At 39.1% G+C, this 17,077-nt stretch overlaps 1 protein-coding gene across 2 annotated transcripts in view; it reads left to right on the top strand.

Annotated features, from left to right (window-relative positions):
* EEFSEC (eukaryotic elongation factor, selenocysteine-tRNA specific) overlaps positions 1-17,077 on the top strand; it is a 131,612-nt gene that overhangs the window by 34,264 nt on the left and 80,271 nt on the right. For both annotated transcript variants that reach the window (XM_074878770.1, XM_074878769.1), the window contains 3 exons: positions 4,726-4,933; positions 8,717-8,813; positions 11,756-11,920. In XM_074878770.1, coding sequence (XP_074734871.1) covers positions 4,746-4,933; positions 8,717-8,813; positions 11,756-11,920 — 450 coding nt within the window. In that variant the 5' untranslated portion in view covers positions 4,726-4,745. The remainder of the gene's footprint in view (positions 1-4,725; positions 4,934-8,716; positions 8,814-11,755; positions 11,921-17,077) is intronic.

The raw sequence follows: 17,077 nt of genomic DNA, 5'->3' as shown, positions 1-17,077 counted from the left end.
AGGTCTCTGGGTTGGCCTTTCTTCCCATTTCAGTAAAGGTTTGAATATGTAATATACTAAATAACATAAATGCAGAGAATGCAGTGAATTTTCTCCTAAAGATTAAAAGTTCATCAATACATACCCTTTTTAATGCATACTATTCTTCTGGGTCATTTGCCTTTTTCAGTGTAGTCAGCAGCTGGCAAGTTCTTTCAGGATCGGCAGTGAGAGCCAGCTATGAGTGATGTCATGCCAGTGGTAGCGTTTTGCTCTTCCCTTAAAGAAACTGAGCCGATGGCCAGTTCAGGGAAACAGAGTTGCTGCCTTCTGCATTTCTGAAACTTGCCATAATCTATGACATCTCTGATTTAATTAGTCCCATGAGTAAAGAGTAATAAATTACTTCCCTGATGACTGTTCATAATCAGATACTCCCCAAAATTCAGAAGCAAGAGTGGGTTGGATGTGATTGTTCAAAGCAGGAGCTAGACTTTTTCTTTCTTTGTGAAGTTATTTTTCATAATATCTAAGAATTCTGTGTTCCCTGTTGCTTTTGTGTACAAATGAGTGCTGCTGCCTCCAGGTTTAGCTGGTGTTCCTTGCAGTCTTTTCTCTGTGATGCTGGCCTTGTTGCGTTTTTCCTGTATCTGGCTGTCATCCAGATTCTCTCTGTTCACGTGTTATCTTCCTTGTTTGTTTTTCTTCACTCAGACTATCTACTTTACTTTGTGTTTTTGCTGTGGTTTAGCTGCTTATCTTGCAATATAATTCCCATCTTTCCCTACCCCCTTGTGTTTTCTGATGACAACTGGTTTGTTTCATTTGCTTTTTACAGGGCTACATCTGAGCTGTATGTCATCACATGAAGGATACTCTGATAGCTGATCTTTCATTTTCAAGCTAAGTGAGAAATCACATGTCAGGAGGACTCTTTATCTTTCTGAATGTTCTTGAACACCTCTTTCCTGGATGAGACAGCAAATAAAAGGTTACACCCCTGTGTTTTCTGTAGAGGAAATCGTTTGAATACCTTAGTTTAACTTTATCATTGATTCTATATGACCTGCTTCAATACAGATAAAATATTCTTATTGACTGCTGTGTTTCCCTATATGCAGACCCGTCCTTTGCATGTGTCTCTGCCTTGTGCAGAGTAATTTGAAGCCACTTGCCTGCTTTGAGGGCTTGAGGAACACTTATTTCTTCTATATCACTCTTCTTAACTGTGTGGGACCATATCCTGTCTCCTTTTTTAAGCTAAAGCAAAGTGTTTTAGTTCTTTTTTGTGCTATTTCACACAAGAGCCCATGGCAGTCATTCTGTGGTCAGATAGTGCAGGTTTGTTGAGTGATATTGCCACTTTGTTTTGTTCTTGTTGTTTTTGGAGTTTGTTTGGTATGGCCGTAATATTTTTATGCCTCAATTAAAAGGTGTTTCCAAGTCAGATGATATACATGAGAATACTCTTACAATCCATCCTCACTTCAACTTTCCTAGTTAAATCTTGCTCTACTGTAGAAAATTTTTCAGGAATGTTGTTCCTTTTGTTGACTGAGATCCAACATGGTAGCAAGTTGATCGATTACTAGTGTGATAAAGATTATTTAAATAGTGAATATGAAGTTAAACATATTGTAAGTCTGCTATTTCTATTTACATGCTACGAGACAAAAGTGTACTGAATGAGACGTTCCATATTCAGTAGTGGGAGGGGATTATAGTTTTGTCACCTTGTTACAAGTGACCTGCCAGCTTTCCTGATTAGAGATGTTACATTTGTGAATCCCTGTGCACTTCATTTTGACTTCTCTAGATTAGATTATCTCATTTTAGTATTTGATGAACTATTATGCATGTATGAAGGGCAACTAAGGCAATGGATTCTAGAATAATCAACATGTAAAACTGTCTAGGAGAAGATTTGAGGGGTTGGGAAGAAGGTGAGTTGTCAGAAATGGTTTATTAAACAGCTCAAAGAGGAAAGTTGAACTAAATCTCAGCCTTATTTTTTTGCCTTGTTACCCAAGGGTCCTGTAAACTTGAGCATTCGTGTCTTGATATGCATGAGTAGACATGTACAAAGCATCTTCATGCCTCGGGAAAAATGCAGTTAAAGTATTTCTGTCAGTGCTGTCCTGATCTTCCCCTTGGTTCCATGACTCTGAAGGGCAGCAGCTTCCCACCCTGCTTGGGTGCCAGCTCTCCCCCTGCCAGGCTTTCTGTTCCATCTTGCAACATCACTCACCAACTGTGGCCAGTTAGCACGTTAAGACTTTGGAGGAGGCACAATAGTTGTACTGAGGCGCATATTTGCAGACTTGAGTACGCTGCTGTTTCCTTGACTTGTAATGTACTTTTGTCTGGAGCGTTGTGATATAGTTTCTGGTGCTACTGGAGTTTTTCCGTGGACTGTAGAGTTGTTTTTCCTTTGTTCATCTTCTCTTTGCTATGAAATGCCCTGAGGTAGACATTCTTGACCTTCTAGCAACTGGGCTGATGATTTTTATGGCTCTTTTAGAGTGTTGCTAATAAATTCATAAATACAGCAATTACAAGTATTTGCTTTATAACAAATGTATTCAAAGCAGTTGATTTAGTGTTTCAAGATAAAGTGGCTCTTGTACTGAAACTGCATATAACAGTTTCAGTGCAGATTTTGTCTCCTGTTGGAGGGAAGAGATACTACACCATATATAATGCATCTTATCAGCCCACCTTTTCAAGGCCTGATTTGGATCTGGTTACTTTGGCTTAATTCTGGAGCATAAGGATTGCCGTGCTCTAGTAGTCATAACAGCGTTAGCTAAACCTTAAGCTGCAGCATTGTTATTTTACTAGATGCACTTTTTATAGTATTAATAAAGAATTTGGCTTGGTGGGTTGTTTTTAATTATTAATGCCCATTCATTTTAAGGATGTCACCTGTGTAGTAAGAATTACTGTGCAGTATAGTTTAATATAAAATATGGGTATTGTATTAAGTTTAAACCCCCCCCGCTCTCTACTCACAAGAGTGCATGCGTTCTGATTGTTAGGTGTTTTGTCCCACTTAAACTATTTCCATGCTGTTCAGTCCCCTTGCTTCTCGTCCTTCAGATCTGCTCTTCTTTATGCTCTTCTGAGCCTTTTGTACAGCCTTGGTGATGCTTGTGTTATGATTCAAGCAAGTTCTAAATGAATACAATTCTCGAAACAATAAAAATTAAAAATACTTCTGAAGGTATAAATTCTGTCCTCAACTTGTCAAGGAGAGATATTTGAAAGGATTGGTGAAAATTCTGCAGGAGCTTTGGAAATGTCATAATTATCCAACTAGTGCTCTGAAGGGTTTAGCATTCATTATTACAAGATGAAAGCTTTGGTAGGTTGAAAATAGTCATTTGTAACCATTTTTTTTTCCTTGTTGTAGCTCCCACCCACTCATTCACCCATGCACTTCAACCTCAGAATGATTTCCTAGCCTGAGTTCATGGGAATTATGAACAAGGCTAGCTGTTGTCATTGCCATTGTAAAAGCTTAAAAAACCCCAAAAAAGTGGGGAGGGGAATGCTGGGGAAGGCGAAGGAACAAGGAACAGTTGTATTGATTTCTTGTTCTTCTGATCAAAAGCTTAAGGCAAATATTAAAAGTGCTTAAATTCAGAATGCTGCAATTTTGCATGACTTCTAGCTTTTATCTTCTTTCAAAATGTGTTTTTTGACATATCATTTCCTGGTAGTTCAGCTTTAGATTTTTGTTCTAGTTTTTTACGTTTAAATTTTCTCAACATTAAGGTCTGCACTTCACTTTTTTGGTATTCAGAGTATTTCAGTTACCTGGAATGAGACAGGAAAATTCTGAATGTAATTAGTGGAAGGCCCAACATTCATCAAAAGCTTCCTTGAAAATTTAAATCCATGAAATTCATGTTGCTTCAATCAAAGGCTTTAAGGGTTCATGCCAACAATACTTTGAAAAATAAAATAAAAATAATCCAGCAGCATGATGGGTAACTTCAGCCTAAAATTTAGGAACGTTTTCTTGAAGAGATCTAAGAATTGGATCTGTTTGTGGCTGTGTATGAAGTGCATGTTCAAGTTCTGTAGATCTGAATTGAGAGTGAATGACAATATATTACAGGGTTTAAATCATCTCTTCCTCCCATTTGAGGGATTGTAGGAATTGATTTATACTTGGGGTAAACCTGCTTCTGGTGGTCACTTTGTTTTCACTTTTACCAAATTTTGGACTCTGAAAGAAATGGTGGGAAGCAGGTAGGGACTGAGGATTGCAAACATAGTTATGGGGCACGTAGTTGACTCTTACTGGGGCTCCTCTGAGTGTACAACTGTCTGCAATGTTGTTGTGTTTCTTTGGCTGTATCATATTCTTGCTTAGCTTCTTAGATTATCTCTTTTAATTGAGGCAAATGTCATACTTGTGTTGCTGCAAGGGTAATTCTCTTTTTTTTTTTTTAAATACAGTGGTAACATCCTTAAACTTGAACTGTTAATATGGAGGAATATGTAAACTGTCACATGCTTCCATATTTTTTATGATGCAATGGTAGCACGAAATATCTTAAGCTCCTGGGGTCTTATTTTCAAACACAGGTATGCATTCAATGCTTACTTTGACTTGTGATTTGTTCATATTTCTGGGCGTTTGTACATATATTTGTACAGTTTTTATGGAAACTATTTGAGAAAATGATCCTTAATCTTTTCATGCTGCTGCAATACTGACTCTGAATTCTCCTCCAGGTGCCCAGATTATTGATCTGATGATGCTTGTAATAGATGTGACAAAAGGGATGCAGACGCAGTCAGCAGAGTGCTTGGTAATTGGGCAAATTGCCTGCCAGAAGATGGTGGTAGTTCTGAACAAAATAGATCTCCTTCCAGAAGGGAAGAGACAAAGTGCCATTGAGAAGATGACTAAGAAAATGCAGAAGACTTTGGAAAATACTAAGTAAGTTAACAGTAATATTAACAGCTAACTAGTAACAAAAGGTTTAACAAAAATACTTCACCTGCATTTCCCTTCCAACATGCTTCTGAACATGCTGATATATCTAGCAAAGATGATGAGAGTGGAAAGATAACCAGAAACTCAAGTGCAGTCCTGAATTTGCATCTGCAAGTGTCATGTGTACAGAAATATTTTCCTATAATGAAGCTTTTCAGTTTAAAGGGCTGTGTGGAGGTCAGATTGGATTAAAAAAAGCCAGAATATCCAGGTGAAGAACTGTTGGATATGTGTTTGTTTCATGTTTTGGGTGTTTGGTTTTTTTCAGCTTATGGGCTTGCAACTTTTGTTGTGATCTGCAGGTCTTTTTTACTCCAAAGAAAAGAAAATGTTGGCGCTTTTGCTTAACTGAGGATGAAAGATGTGATTGCCCCAACTAGGGAGAACAGAATGATGGAAGCTTATACAACGTAATGTGGCTCTGGCTGGGGTGATGTTTGTCAGTCCTGTTTAGGTAAATTAATTGAGGTACAGAATGAGTGAAGTGCAGTGAGATGAGTGGGAAAATAACAATACAGGCACAATATTTATGTAGTGGTTACACAAACTGAAGCACAGCTTGCTTTGCCCAGGGTTGTAAGGGGACATTGACTCCACGTTTATAGCTGTTAGGTCACATTTTGGTTTGAAGAACCAAAGAAACATGTTTCAGCGTACAGAGGAGTGAACTTCACCAGGATGAAAAAAGCACAGCTTGGTTGGATATGGTTGCTCCTGTTCAGTGTGTTTGTGATGGCAGGGCAGCGTCCCTTTTCAACTATGCAACTGTCACAATAGTGACTGTGAAGATCTTGGTGCCTTTCCAGCTCCTGTGGTGTTCTTGGGTCCGTTCATTGTGCTGGGAACGGTACGGAGGTCACCAAGAAAGTCATATTCTCTCTCGTGAACTTAGAATCCTACAGCTTTCAATTCTCTCTGGTAGCAGAGTGGGTTGGCTTTCTCTGTAGGTTGCTGCCTCTTATTTTAGGGGGAGGTAGAGAAAGGAGACACCTGCAATATATCAAAGCATTTGGGATCAACAGTTTTTTATAGCTGTGAGTTTGTTGATCGGATTCTCAGGTAATCCCAGTGGGGAGAGCATTGAGATAATAAAGTTAGGAGAACTTTAGAGATTATTATCTAATGACTTAAGATTTTATTTGGTGGTTTGAAAGATTGATATATAAGAATGTGAATTAATCAGTATTATGATTAATAGTTACTTTTTTATCTGTTTCCCGTCTATGCGAAGAAGTTTAATGATTTTTTTTAAGAGAGTTTATCCTACTATACTGCTCAGTTCTGTTTTGTCCTTCTTTTAAAATTTGTTTATTCTTCTTGAATGGCAGTAATTGCTGCTGCAGGTGGTACTTCATTCTTGGTTTAGTTCAAGATCATATTGCAAGTGATTGGAAAAAAAGACCTTTCTAGTCACATTCATAAAAGGAAGACAATTCTTTGTAAGGAAACTGGTGTTCAGAAACACTTCTTATGTACATTGTTTGAATTAAATCTTCTCTTTATATCCTGGAGTACAGATGGGCCTTTACAGCATGTCTTGAAAATTAGCAGACTGTCAAACTTGAAGGGGAAGTGAGTTTATGAAACAGTTGACATGCTAGCTGTGAGGTCCTTACCTCTGGTGCCCTTTTAATACAAGGATGTGTATCAGCTGATCACAACAGCTGTGATTCCACCTGGAGAGAAATGATCCCATCATAATGTTTTAATTACTCATTGGAACTCTGGATCCTAGAAATGCTGTTTTATTGGATGTGTCTGTGTATTGTTCTCATAACAAAAATTCATTTTTGCATGTGCAGTCTGTGCTTTATGGTGCTTTGAAAGCACTGCTGACCTGGGCTTGATTGTAAAGTGCTTGTCCTGTTGTATCTCAGGCATGTGGTGTTTCTCAATAGCCTCTTTCCCACTTTGAATTTCCAAATGCATGGCTTTTAACTAATTTTGTACTTCTGAACTACTCTTATTAGCAGGACGTAGGCTGAGACCATTTGACAGTTGCCTCTGACCCCAAACCCTTGGCAATGATTGTTTTTCTAGGAATGGTTTACTCATTGATTATTATTGTTCTACACACAGAGGCATGCACACACAATTCCATAGCAATAATCAAATGTGAAGGCTGTTGCAGCTGTAGAGTAGGTGTTGCCCTTGATGCTGGGGAAGTTACTCTGGTGTTGTCAGGAGATTCCGTGGGAGGTAAAAAAAAAAGCGGGCAGAGGAAAGTAACTTGTACATTTGAATAGTTTGACACTTGTAAAACTTAACCTAACCAAAACTTGCTTGTTCCATGGAGTGATACCAGAAGTAAAAGCAAACTGTCCCCATGAATGGAATTTCTATTTTGTCATAGTTTTTTGCACATGCCAGGTTTATCTTTGTCCAGCAGGGTCTAAACTCTGCTGTCAATAGATCAGTGTGATGGAGTAAGAGTTTTAGTAGGGTTGAATCATTTTTGGAAGTGCTTCCAAAGGCAGTGTATAATTACTCGAGTTTGTTCTGATATGCAGGAAAAGGAGTAAAGCACCTGATTCAGCATAAATTTCTATTTATTGCAATACAATGCCCTTGTATTTGTAGGAAGATAAACTTCAAAAATTTATCACAGGAATTTTCAGTGCGCATTTTTATTACCCTTTGTCCTTACATGCCTCAGATTTATGGCATATAAACAAAGAAAATACCTTATATGCTTGATTACAGTTTGGTCACTAAATGCGCTCCCTCTGTAGAGCTTAACATTTTTTTCTTTATCAAGGCACTGTCTTTTTCCTCCAGTTCACTCCCTTTTTGAGATAAAATCTATGGGGAGTGGGTGCCAAAAGGATGACCATAACAATTGGTTTTGGTCTGAATCTGTTGCATAAGAATCAAGTATTTGAGAACCAATCATTTTTTGTATTATTGCTGATTATTATTCCATTGCTTTAATATATATTTTTATATGGTTAATCCTGACTTTTGAAAAATACAGTAATAATTTGACTTACAGTCTAACTTCACTTTCCAAAATGTAGGTAAAACAAGCTATCAGATGATTCAAACACCAAGTTGTGTTTTAGGGAGCAAAAGTTAAGTCTGCTGACTGAATTTGTAAAAAAAAGCTGCTGATTATTAAGGATTTGAAGAGTAAAATTCATTGTAAGAGAAAAGCTAAAATGAGGTCAACTGTGGAAGTGGTGCTTTTCTCTGAGCCTTTGCATGTTTGAGATTTGTGAGTTTCATGAACTTTGATTTCAACAAATTTAGATCTTTCTGTTGTTGGCAGATCCTGCAGTCTGCCTACAGACTCGGGGTTAGACATCATGTGCCATCTTGTATTTGGCTCCTGTTTTGAAGGTTATGATTCTGCAGCAAGGGTTGTAATTGTTTTAATGAAAACAGTGCTAGTCTCCAGGTAAAGAGCTTGAATGAAAAGCCACTGCAGTAAGACCGGGTAACAGACCTCTGCTTCTGAAATAAACTGAAGTTTTGCTTTTGACCGCTGCAGAGCTGAATCAGTAGATCAATGCTAATGGGACTGAGGATTTCATAGTGAAGTCTAGTAGCACAGGTGCTAGTAATTCAGGGAAAACTTGTCAGTTATTCACTAATAAAGATATTAGCAGATAAATCGGAATTTGAGGAAGTTTCTTTGCCTTCATTGTCAGCTGAGCCTGCAACTACTTTACACTGACATGTGTAGGAGATCTGTGGTCTAATGGTGGGAGTCTTTCTCTCTTTCAGGTTCTGTGGGTGCCCTATTGTTGCTGTTGCAGCAAAGCCTGGTGGACCGGAAGCCCCAGAGTCTGAGAACCCGATAGGTGTTTCTGAATTAATTGAGGTACCTGCTGAAGAACGTAATAATAACATAAAATATGCTCAAACTTTTCTTTAAGTCTTTTGGAGTACGCTGTATTAGTATTTAGAGCTGAGGAACTCCTGCACTAATGTCAGTTTTAAGGAACCTGATTCTTTAGGGATTCCTTCCAGTGAACAGAGAAGTCGAGGTTGCATGCCCCAAAAGTGAATCTCCTTTTTCAACTACTAGGCTTCAATGCCTTTGAATAGCTGTGCCTTAAGAAATAGCTATCATACGTGTGGTGAAATTGGTTTTAAAGTTGTAAAGAGTTATGTTATGAGATGTAATGAATAAAAAGAGTTTTAAAATTCTGCTAAATCCTTGGTAGGTGTTGTTTTATAATTGTATCACAGTTAAGAAAATAGTAAAGTGAAGTCAGGCACTCAAAAGTGACATGTTGGGAATTGCCTCCTTCCTTACTGTGTGTATTATGATCCAGTGTTTAAGTGCATGATTCTTTATTTTAAACAACCCTTACCTCATTCCTTGCACAGGATAGGCAGTGCTTAACTGGTGAGCAGGTAGTCCGTATTTTGTTTTAATTCTCATTATTCTCTGTGTGGCCTCATGACTCCATTCAAATACTGCTCTTTATTCAGAATGATTAATTTCCTCCTGGACTTTTCTTTGGCACACATGACTGTGGTTTGAGCACTTGGCAAACATTTACTTCCAAAAGACCTATAGGAAGTGTAGAGGTGACTTTAATCCACATTTAGATTGGGAAGCTGAGGCACAAAGGAGTTAAGTCCATTGAGTTTACTAATTTTGGTTGCCAAATTGAAGGAAACTAGGAACTCTTTTGGGACATGCTTGTGTTCTGATCATAGTACCTGCGAATTTTGATTGCAATTGTGAGTGCTTAGCACTTCTGTTAGGCTTTGGGGTTTCTGTTTGGACAGTCTGAGGTGTATAGTCAGTGATTACCTGCGGAAAGTTTCATTTTTAAGAGAATGGGAATACGTGGGATTTCTGGCATAAGCAAGTGTAGGATCTATTCTCTAGAGGAGCAGCACCTGCCTTCATGATGAAACCATCTTTCTCTGTGATACTATGCCTTGCTTACTGCATGCCTTATGCATCTGCAAAAGAAGAGCATGGCCTGGATTTACCCTGTGCCCTGAATGAGGTAGGACCTTGAAAAAACTATATGATTGTATAACTAACATTGTCAGACACATATGAACAAGAGAAGACCTTAAGCAAACTGATGCTTCACAGGTATCCTTAGTCCCAGCAATGTGGGTTGTGTTCATTGCTGTTGGTTTGTTTTGGGTTCTTTTGGTTTGGTGGTTGGTTTTTTTTTTTTGGGGGGGGGGGGGGGGGAAGAGAGAGAGAGAAAAAATTCTCAGGTTTTCAAGAAACTGTGTTATATGATAAGTTATATGGCATGAAGCTTATACTGTGAAGGGCAGGATACTTAAAATAGCTGTTTGAAAGCAGTTTGTAGCTTGTAGTAGACTTGTCACCTGTTCTGTGAATAAACTTTAGGGAAAAGTAGCACCTTTGCTCTGGAGGGGTGCCACTGTTACTTGCAGACGGCAGAAAGTAGTCCTAAAATAAAGGCAGCACTCCTTGTAGACTTGTCAAGGTCTGATTTGGATGCTTTGGATGCCGCCAGGTTTAAAATACTTGTAAATTGCTGAAGTTAGGGTGCAGCACCAGTCATCAAAAATCTAGGGGTGTCTGGCCCGTACAAAGGCAGGATGTTCAAGGTAGCTGCTGAGCACTGAGTGTCCTACCACCTCCCCGGGCATGTGTGGCCCGAGATGGACGTGTGATGTGGTGTGGCCTCAGAAGAGACTTGGCAAGAACCAGGATGCCCACTGCAGTGTCTAGAGAGGTGGAGATAGGCAAGTCCTTAGCTCTGCCTTCATCTGGTTCTGGGCAGATTTACTGGGATGTTCCACAGGGTTAAAAACTTTGAAGGAAATACCCATGTTGCAGCTGTTTCTGTCAACTCTGAGACTGAAGATTAGAAGAGCTGGCACGTGCTGTGTGAGCCCTGCACTGAGCTTCAAGGGTTTATCCTTTCTGTCCTTGATAAGAGACCCTCTCCATTGTTCTGCCATTACAACTGCAGGCTTAACCTGCCGTTTCTGACCTTAAAAGCAGACATTAGAGGCAGTGCCAAGTTTATATGCTGATGTTCTAACAGAGGCAGAGATCAAAAGTGATTTGAAACAGGAGTGAACCAGTTCCTCTGAAGCACTGTTGGGTCCATGGCTGCGTTTCTATAATTAAGGTCTTCTGTACACAGTGATACATTTTAAGAAACAGAGTATTTGTCAGCAAGACAGAAATCCTGAACTTGGAGAATTTCTCTAGAAAATGGTACTTAGGTAGCTATTTTTCTTAGTGGTTTGATCCTCCAAGAAGTGTTAACAGATATCTGAAGGGGAAGTTGTCTTTGAAAACTTAACCCAGTATAATAGTTTTCCTGGGAGGGAGGCAGGGATGGGCTTTGTGGAGCACTAATATCTGTATATAAGTTCATTTTCACAAAATCCAAAAAAGCTGAAGTAGCAAAACGCACTGTAAAATTGTACTTTTGAGAGAGGAAAAAAAGGGGGTGGGGGAACACGTACAGGTTTTTTTCTCTTTGCTTTGCTGCAGTGTTTATATTGAGTTTGGCAGCAACTTTATCGCCGGTGCAGTTTTGCTAACCAAGCTAAATGTGCAGCACCAAATCTTTCTAAGGCAGAAAATCGAACTGTTCCTGCTGTTAAGTGTGTGTCTCCTCTATGGCCCACACAGTTAATTTGACATTGGTGCATTCTAAGCTCATTGGGAGATGCCTGAAATCAGTAAAACTGCAAGCTTGTTCAATCAATCATCCGCTTGCCTTCCTTTTGCTGTATGGCTGTCATGACTTTTCACCCAGGCATGGTGCTGCTTTTATCTTTCTTTTTTTTTTTTTCCAGGTCCTCAAGTCTCAGGTTTACCTGCCATCAAGAGACCCCTCAGGACACTTCCTTATGGCAGTCGACCACTGTTTCTCTATCAAGGGTCAAGGCACGGTGATGACAGGCACTATTCTTTCTGGTTCTGTTAGCCTTGGTGACAATGTGGAGATTCCTGCCCTGAAGGTGAGTCTCTCGTTTTCACTCCCCCCACTTTTCCTGATAGAAGGAGACACTCAACAAAGAAGAGAGTGTTCTCTTCCAATCTGAAATTATTCAATTATTTTCAATGTCTTTTTTTTTAGTACACTACCATAAGCCAGTTTATAGTAGGAAGAGATGTAGAGATTTTTAAATAAGCCAGTAAAGTTACCTGATGAATTTCAGCTGAATAAAGAGGAGAGAAGACTGACCTAGATTAGTATGTTAGACTTTTAAATTCAGAAAAGCAAGGTGGGCATGTTTCCAAGATAGGATGTGCACAAGGACTGAACAAGGCTTGAGTGAGGTTACTTTCATTTGAGACATGCTGCAATGAGAAGGCTTGCAAAAGAATCTGAGCATGTAGGCTTCTGAAGTGTTGAAGTGAAGGAAATGACAAGAAGAGGGCATTGAAATGCTTGATGCACATTGTCTTTGCCGGGGCTTTAACTGATGTCAGCATGTTCTGGGAGCACCCACAGCTGGCATGCAGAGGTGGCTTGCTGCTCTTGGGCATCTGAGCCTGTAGAAAGTCAAGAGGTCTTTCAGTGGCCTTTGAACTGCTTAACTGTTGTTACTATTTAATTTCCTTAAAATATATTTTTATATTTATATTATTATATAATAAAAATATATTTTTATATTATCCTTTAAAAGAAAACAAGGTGACTTTACACTTGGAACAGGTGAAGCCTATTTCACAGACACTGATTTGGACTGTTCTGGCTTTCCCTTTTTATTAATTGCCCAAAATGAGTCAAGGTTGTGGAGCATTTTGCAGCTGCCACTTAAAGTGGACCCAGCTGGCTACATTCTGAGAGTAGGCAGCTTTTGGCTGAGCAAGCCTGGATAGGACCCTTTTGGTGCTCTATTATCCTCAAGTTGTATTACTATAAGGACCTTACTCTTTCATGGAGTTGAACATTCTGCATTCTTATCTTTGCCAGTACTTTGTGGGCAAGTGAAGGACTAAGTGAGGCATTCTGATTTCACCTGAAATATTTTGCTGATAGCTGACAACTAATTTTTGTTCAGTGTCTTCTGTGATGCCTGTGGCCATCTAGCTTATATCATATTGTCCTTTGCATAAAAGTGATTTGCATATGTACCCAATCATGTCTGTTTTCCCAGTGGAGTTACATATTCTTGTTTGTGGCATGCAGCCCATTCTGGGAGCCATGCTTGTAATTCCGGCAGGGAATATGCTTTGCTGGGGTTGTAGCTCTGGTTTCAGCCTCTCCTGCTTTCTCCTGCCGGTGTTCCTTCCCTTTTCTCTTGTGTCTGGCTCGCTGTCCTGGGCCTGCCTGTAGAAGGGCTCCAAGGAAAGATAAGTAGTTGGGAGTCCGAGGCTGCTGAGCAATGGCTCCTGCACAGCAGAGGCCTGGCACAGCTTGTTAGCTACTTTTCTTTTGGCACAGCACTGGCAGAACTTCCTGTTGCTTTGTGCTCTGGGAGATGGGGTTGAGATGGAGCAGAGTAATTGTTTCTTGCAAAGAAAGAATGCATAACTAGATTATATCTGGAAATGACCGTTTAGCTCTTCATGTATAGTCGAAGAATGTTTTGGAGAAGGATGTTTAGGAGTTAGTCTGTTCTTTGAGAATCCTTATGAAGGGAAAAATGGCAAAAATATAGCGAATAACTTGTCTGTTGCAAATGGGTTTTTAAAAGGTTCAATAGGAAGGGCTTTAAGTGGGACTTTAAAAGATAATTCCTTCCCAAGTGACAGGGGGAGCAGTTAAGTGAAAGGCAGGTTAACAGACAAATAGGTCATTGACAAAGAGAAGCCAGATCACTTGGCTTTTATGGCATTAACATCTTTCCTCTAGGTTTTAGTTATTTTCAGTTGCTGTTAATGAATTAATCCTTCCACTGCCTTATGTGAAATAGAAGGTGTGTCCTTACCTCTGAGCGGTAGTAGTGGTGGGCAGATGTGTTTTGTGTTTTGTTTTTTGCCGCTAGCAGCTTATGCGTATTCATGTTTGTATTGTCCAGGTATGGAAACCAAGGCACAGTAAAAGGAAGCAACTTTTGTACGTTTGAGTTGTGTGTTGTACTTACCCCTGCTAGCATCGTGCAGAGTCGGGTTAGGATACCTATAAAAGGTCAAACCTTTCTCAGGCCTACAAGGTAATGGAGGAAGCACATTTCACAACACATTGCGGTTTATGACTCTCTCTGACCTTTTTTTGCCCTGACCCTATGGTAACTGAGATTGACAGCTGGTGCCCACTGGGCATTTAGGGACATTACAAACCAGCTGCTTTTTGGATTTGAAGAACCCTCTCACCAAATGAAGTGGCATCACCTTCCAGTTCTACTAATGGACTTCGACATCTTTGACCGCTTGAACCTGCACAAAGGAGGGACACAGCAATTAAAAATAAACAGTGACATTCTCAAACGCCTGTGCTTGCTCTGATTGAGGCTGAGAGCACCAGCAGTGCATGGATTCCTTTATGCTGTTGCCTATGTAAATTGCCATCTGGGGTTGATTATCCATATAGCGAAAAGAAAAATTATATGTGTTTGGCAAAAAGCTTTGACACAGCAAACAGTTCACCATCCAATTGAGTTAGTACTGTTTGCTCACTAGCACTTGAAATCCACCTTGAAGAGCATGAACCTAGGATTTCTGCAGCAAAAATGTAGTGTTGGCAGAATTCTGAATGTCCTTTAAGATTATTTCAGTGGTCTTTCAATCTCTATAGTCTTCCAGTTTATAAATTGTAACAACTTGTGACATTTTTATTTCTGCTTTATAAAAGTTCTTGGAGTTTGAATAGTAAGGAGTTTTTCAGTATAGATTCATTTTATTTTACTGATAGGTTTGGCTATAATAACTTCAAAATATTTATCTAAGTATATTTTGTTTAGTGAATTTAGTTTAAGTGAGCATGAATGTCAAATTCTAGTGCTGCTGTGTCTTTTTATAGCATGCTTTCACTGAGAAAGTGGTTTTTTTAATGGGGAGAAGTATCTTTGCTTTCCTTATCCAGGTGAAAAAAAAATCATAGTAGCTTAAAAACAGCAGCTACTTAGAAGACAGAAAACCAGGCATGAACCAGGACTTTTGTTTCTTATCATTGTCTCAAAACAAAAACCATAATCCTTGTGTGAAAAGTAATGCAAAATATATAGTATGTGGTCTTCCTTCTGGCCAGTGTTAGTGATTCTAGTTTTGGATTGCACAGCTGTAAGCACATTAGAAATACTGGAAGATTGGTTAAAACAGATGATAATACGTTAATATTCCTTTAAAGATGTTTTAGGATACAGCAGATGTTCCAGGTTGATTAATAAAAATCACTTTCTCTGTCTGAACAGTTGTGAAAGATCATAGAAGAGGTCAAATCTGAATTGAGTGAGGAGGCAGAAATAGATGTACACAGTTAATGGGTATAAATCTGCTCATCCTGAAAGTGTTGACTCAGCACTGACTCACCTGTGACCCAGTGCCACAGGTATATAGCAGCCCCAAAGCATGTACGTGGCAGCCAAGTACGAAGACCACTACTGTTTTTTTCAGGACTTGTAAGAAGTAGAAACTTTTCTTCCTGCTTCCTATTCGAGTTCCGATCTGTTCTGTTTAATGTAATTACTGACAAATGTTAGAGCAAGTTGACTCAAGCTGAACGGCTGGTGGAGGTTAACAGCCTCATTGAGCCTAGGCAAAAGTGCAGTACGCTGCCATTTTGTATGGCATTTTGTCAGAAGTTCAGGAGGACCTTGAAGGCTGAGTAGCTGTTACTGGTAAATGGTTATGCTGATGTTTTTTGGTAGGGGATCATGTGGGGATTTTTGTGTCCTGAAGCTGAATAATGTATCTGGTGTAATACAGTGTGAAGTTATTTCTTATGTAATAAATCACGTGGACACCCAATCATTGGACTGACCTTGGGAGGTGCCTCCTTTGATATTGTCAGATTTTTGATCTGCTAGGTGTGGTTGAGCTGTTATCATTAAAGGAGAAGATGATGATGAATATTCATACCGGGTCCAGCCTTCACGATCCCTGAGGTTTGCAGTAGACAATTACTGTTTATCAATGTTGAGCATTTCAATCTCAAAAGTTACAAGCGTGTTTATGAAATGCTTCTCTTGTAGTTGGAGAGTAGTCATCCAGGTGTTTCAGTACTCTGATATATTTTCAAGAGGTCACCTGGGACATCAAATATGAAAAATGTGAGAAACTTGCTTCTGTTATCTAGTCAAGTCTTCTAGTAAATGAGTGTCAGTTTAAATCAGTAGTGGATTCTGCCTTGGCAAGGGACTATTTGCTGTCAAATTATATTGACTTTATGAACTTTTAAGAAACATCATTTTGTAAGTGTGATACTGAGAAGCTTCATGTACTTCCAGCATATGAAAAGATTATTTTTTTTTTTTTAAAGCTTTGTTGGCTAGATAACCTTGGTCTGTTTTTTGGCAAACATTCTGTAGTTTTTATGCCTCATCCAACAAAAAAATTCTCCAGTGTCTGATACAATAACCCAAATAGCATTTGCGAGACTATTTCCTTCAAACCGCTGTAGCTGTTGAAATCCTAACAGATATATCTGCTTTTGCCCACATGAGGACTTCAGTGTATCTGATGTCCCAAGAGCTCTGACTAGTGAGCTTTTGTATATAAATGTAGTAAGAACTGATTTTAGTGTATTTAGGGACTTTTTGCACGATCAGAGTTGCACAGCTAAGTCTTGTCAGAGACTATTTAAATCTCAGAAAGTGAAGTTGCATGAAATCCCACTGAATAGGATCATGAAGACACTTGTATGTGGACTTCCGTGGTGAAATCTTAAATAAGTTTTTACCACTACCATTTCAAGTCCTTTGGACCTCATAATATATCCTTTCCAAATTTCAAGGTATCTTGACTGTTTTTTGAACTGTAAATAGATAGAACCCTTGCTAAATTTTCTAAGAGTACATCTGAATGCTCTTTCTACATCTGTTTTTTCCAGTGCTTCTTGGATTTTTCTTGTCCAGTGCTGATACAAACAGCCTTTAAAATGCTACAGTTCATCTGCTGGGGAAGAAGTCCAGCTCACCTTGAACACTTTCTTACCATTGAAATGCTGTGAAGGGCAGTTCAGAAAATTGGGTTGGAGGGACAATCAAGTGAATGTGACTGATAAAATT

Source organism: Strix uralensis, chromosome 10 (genome assembly GCF_047716275.1).
Source record: "Strix uralensis isolate ZFMK-TIS-50842 chromosome 10, bStrUra1, whole genome shotgun sequence".
In the NCBI taxonomy this organism is placed as follows: domain Eukaryota; kingdom Metazoa; phylum Chordata; class Aves; order Strigiformes; family Strigidae; genus Strix; species Strix uralensis.
The sequence above is the reverse complement of the archived record's forward strand: the minus strand, read 5'-3'. Positions and strand labels throughout refer to the sequence as shown.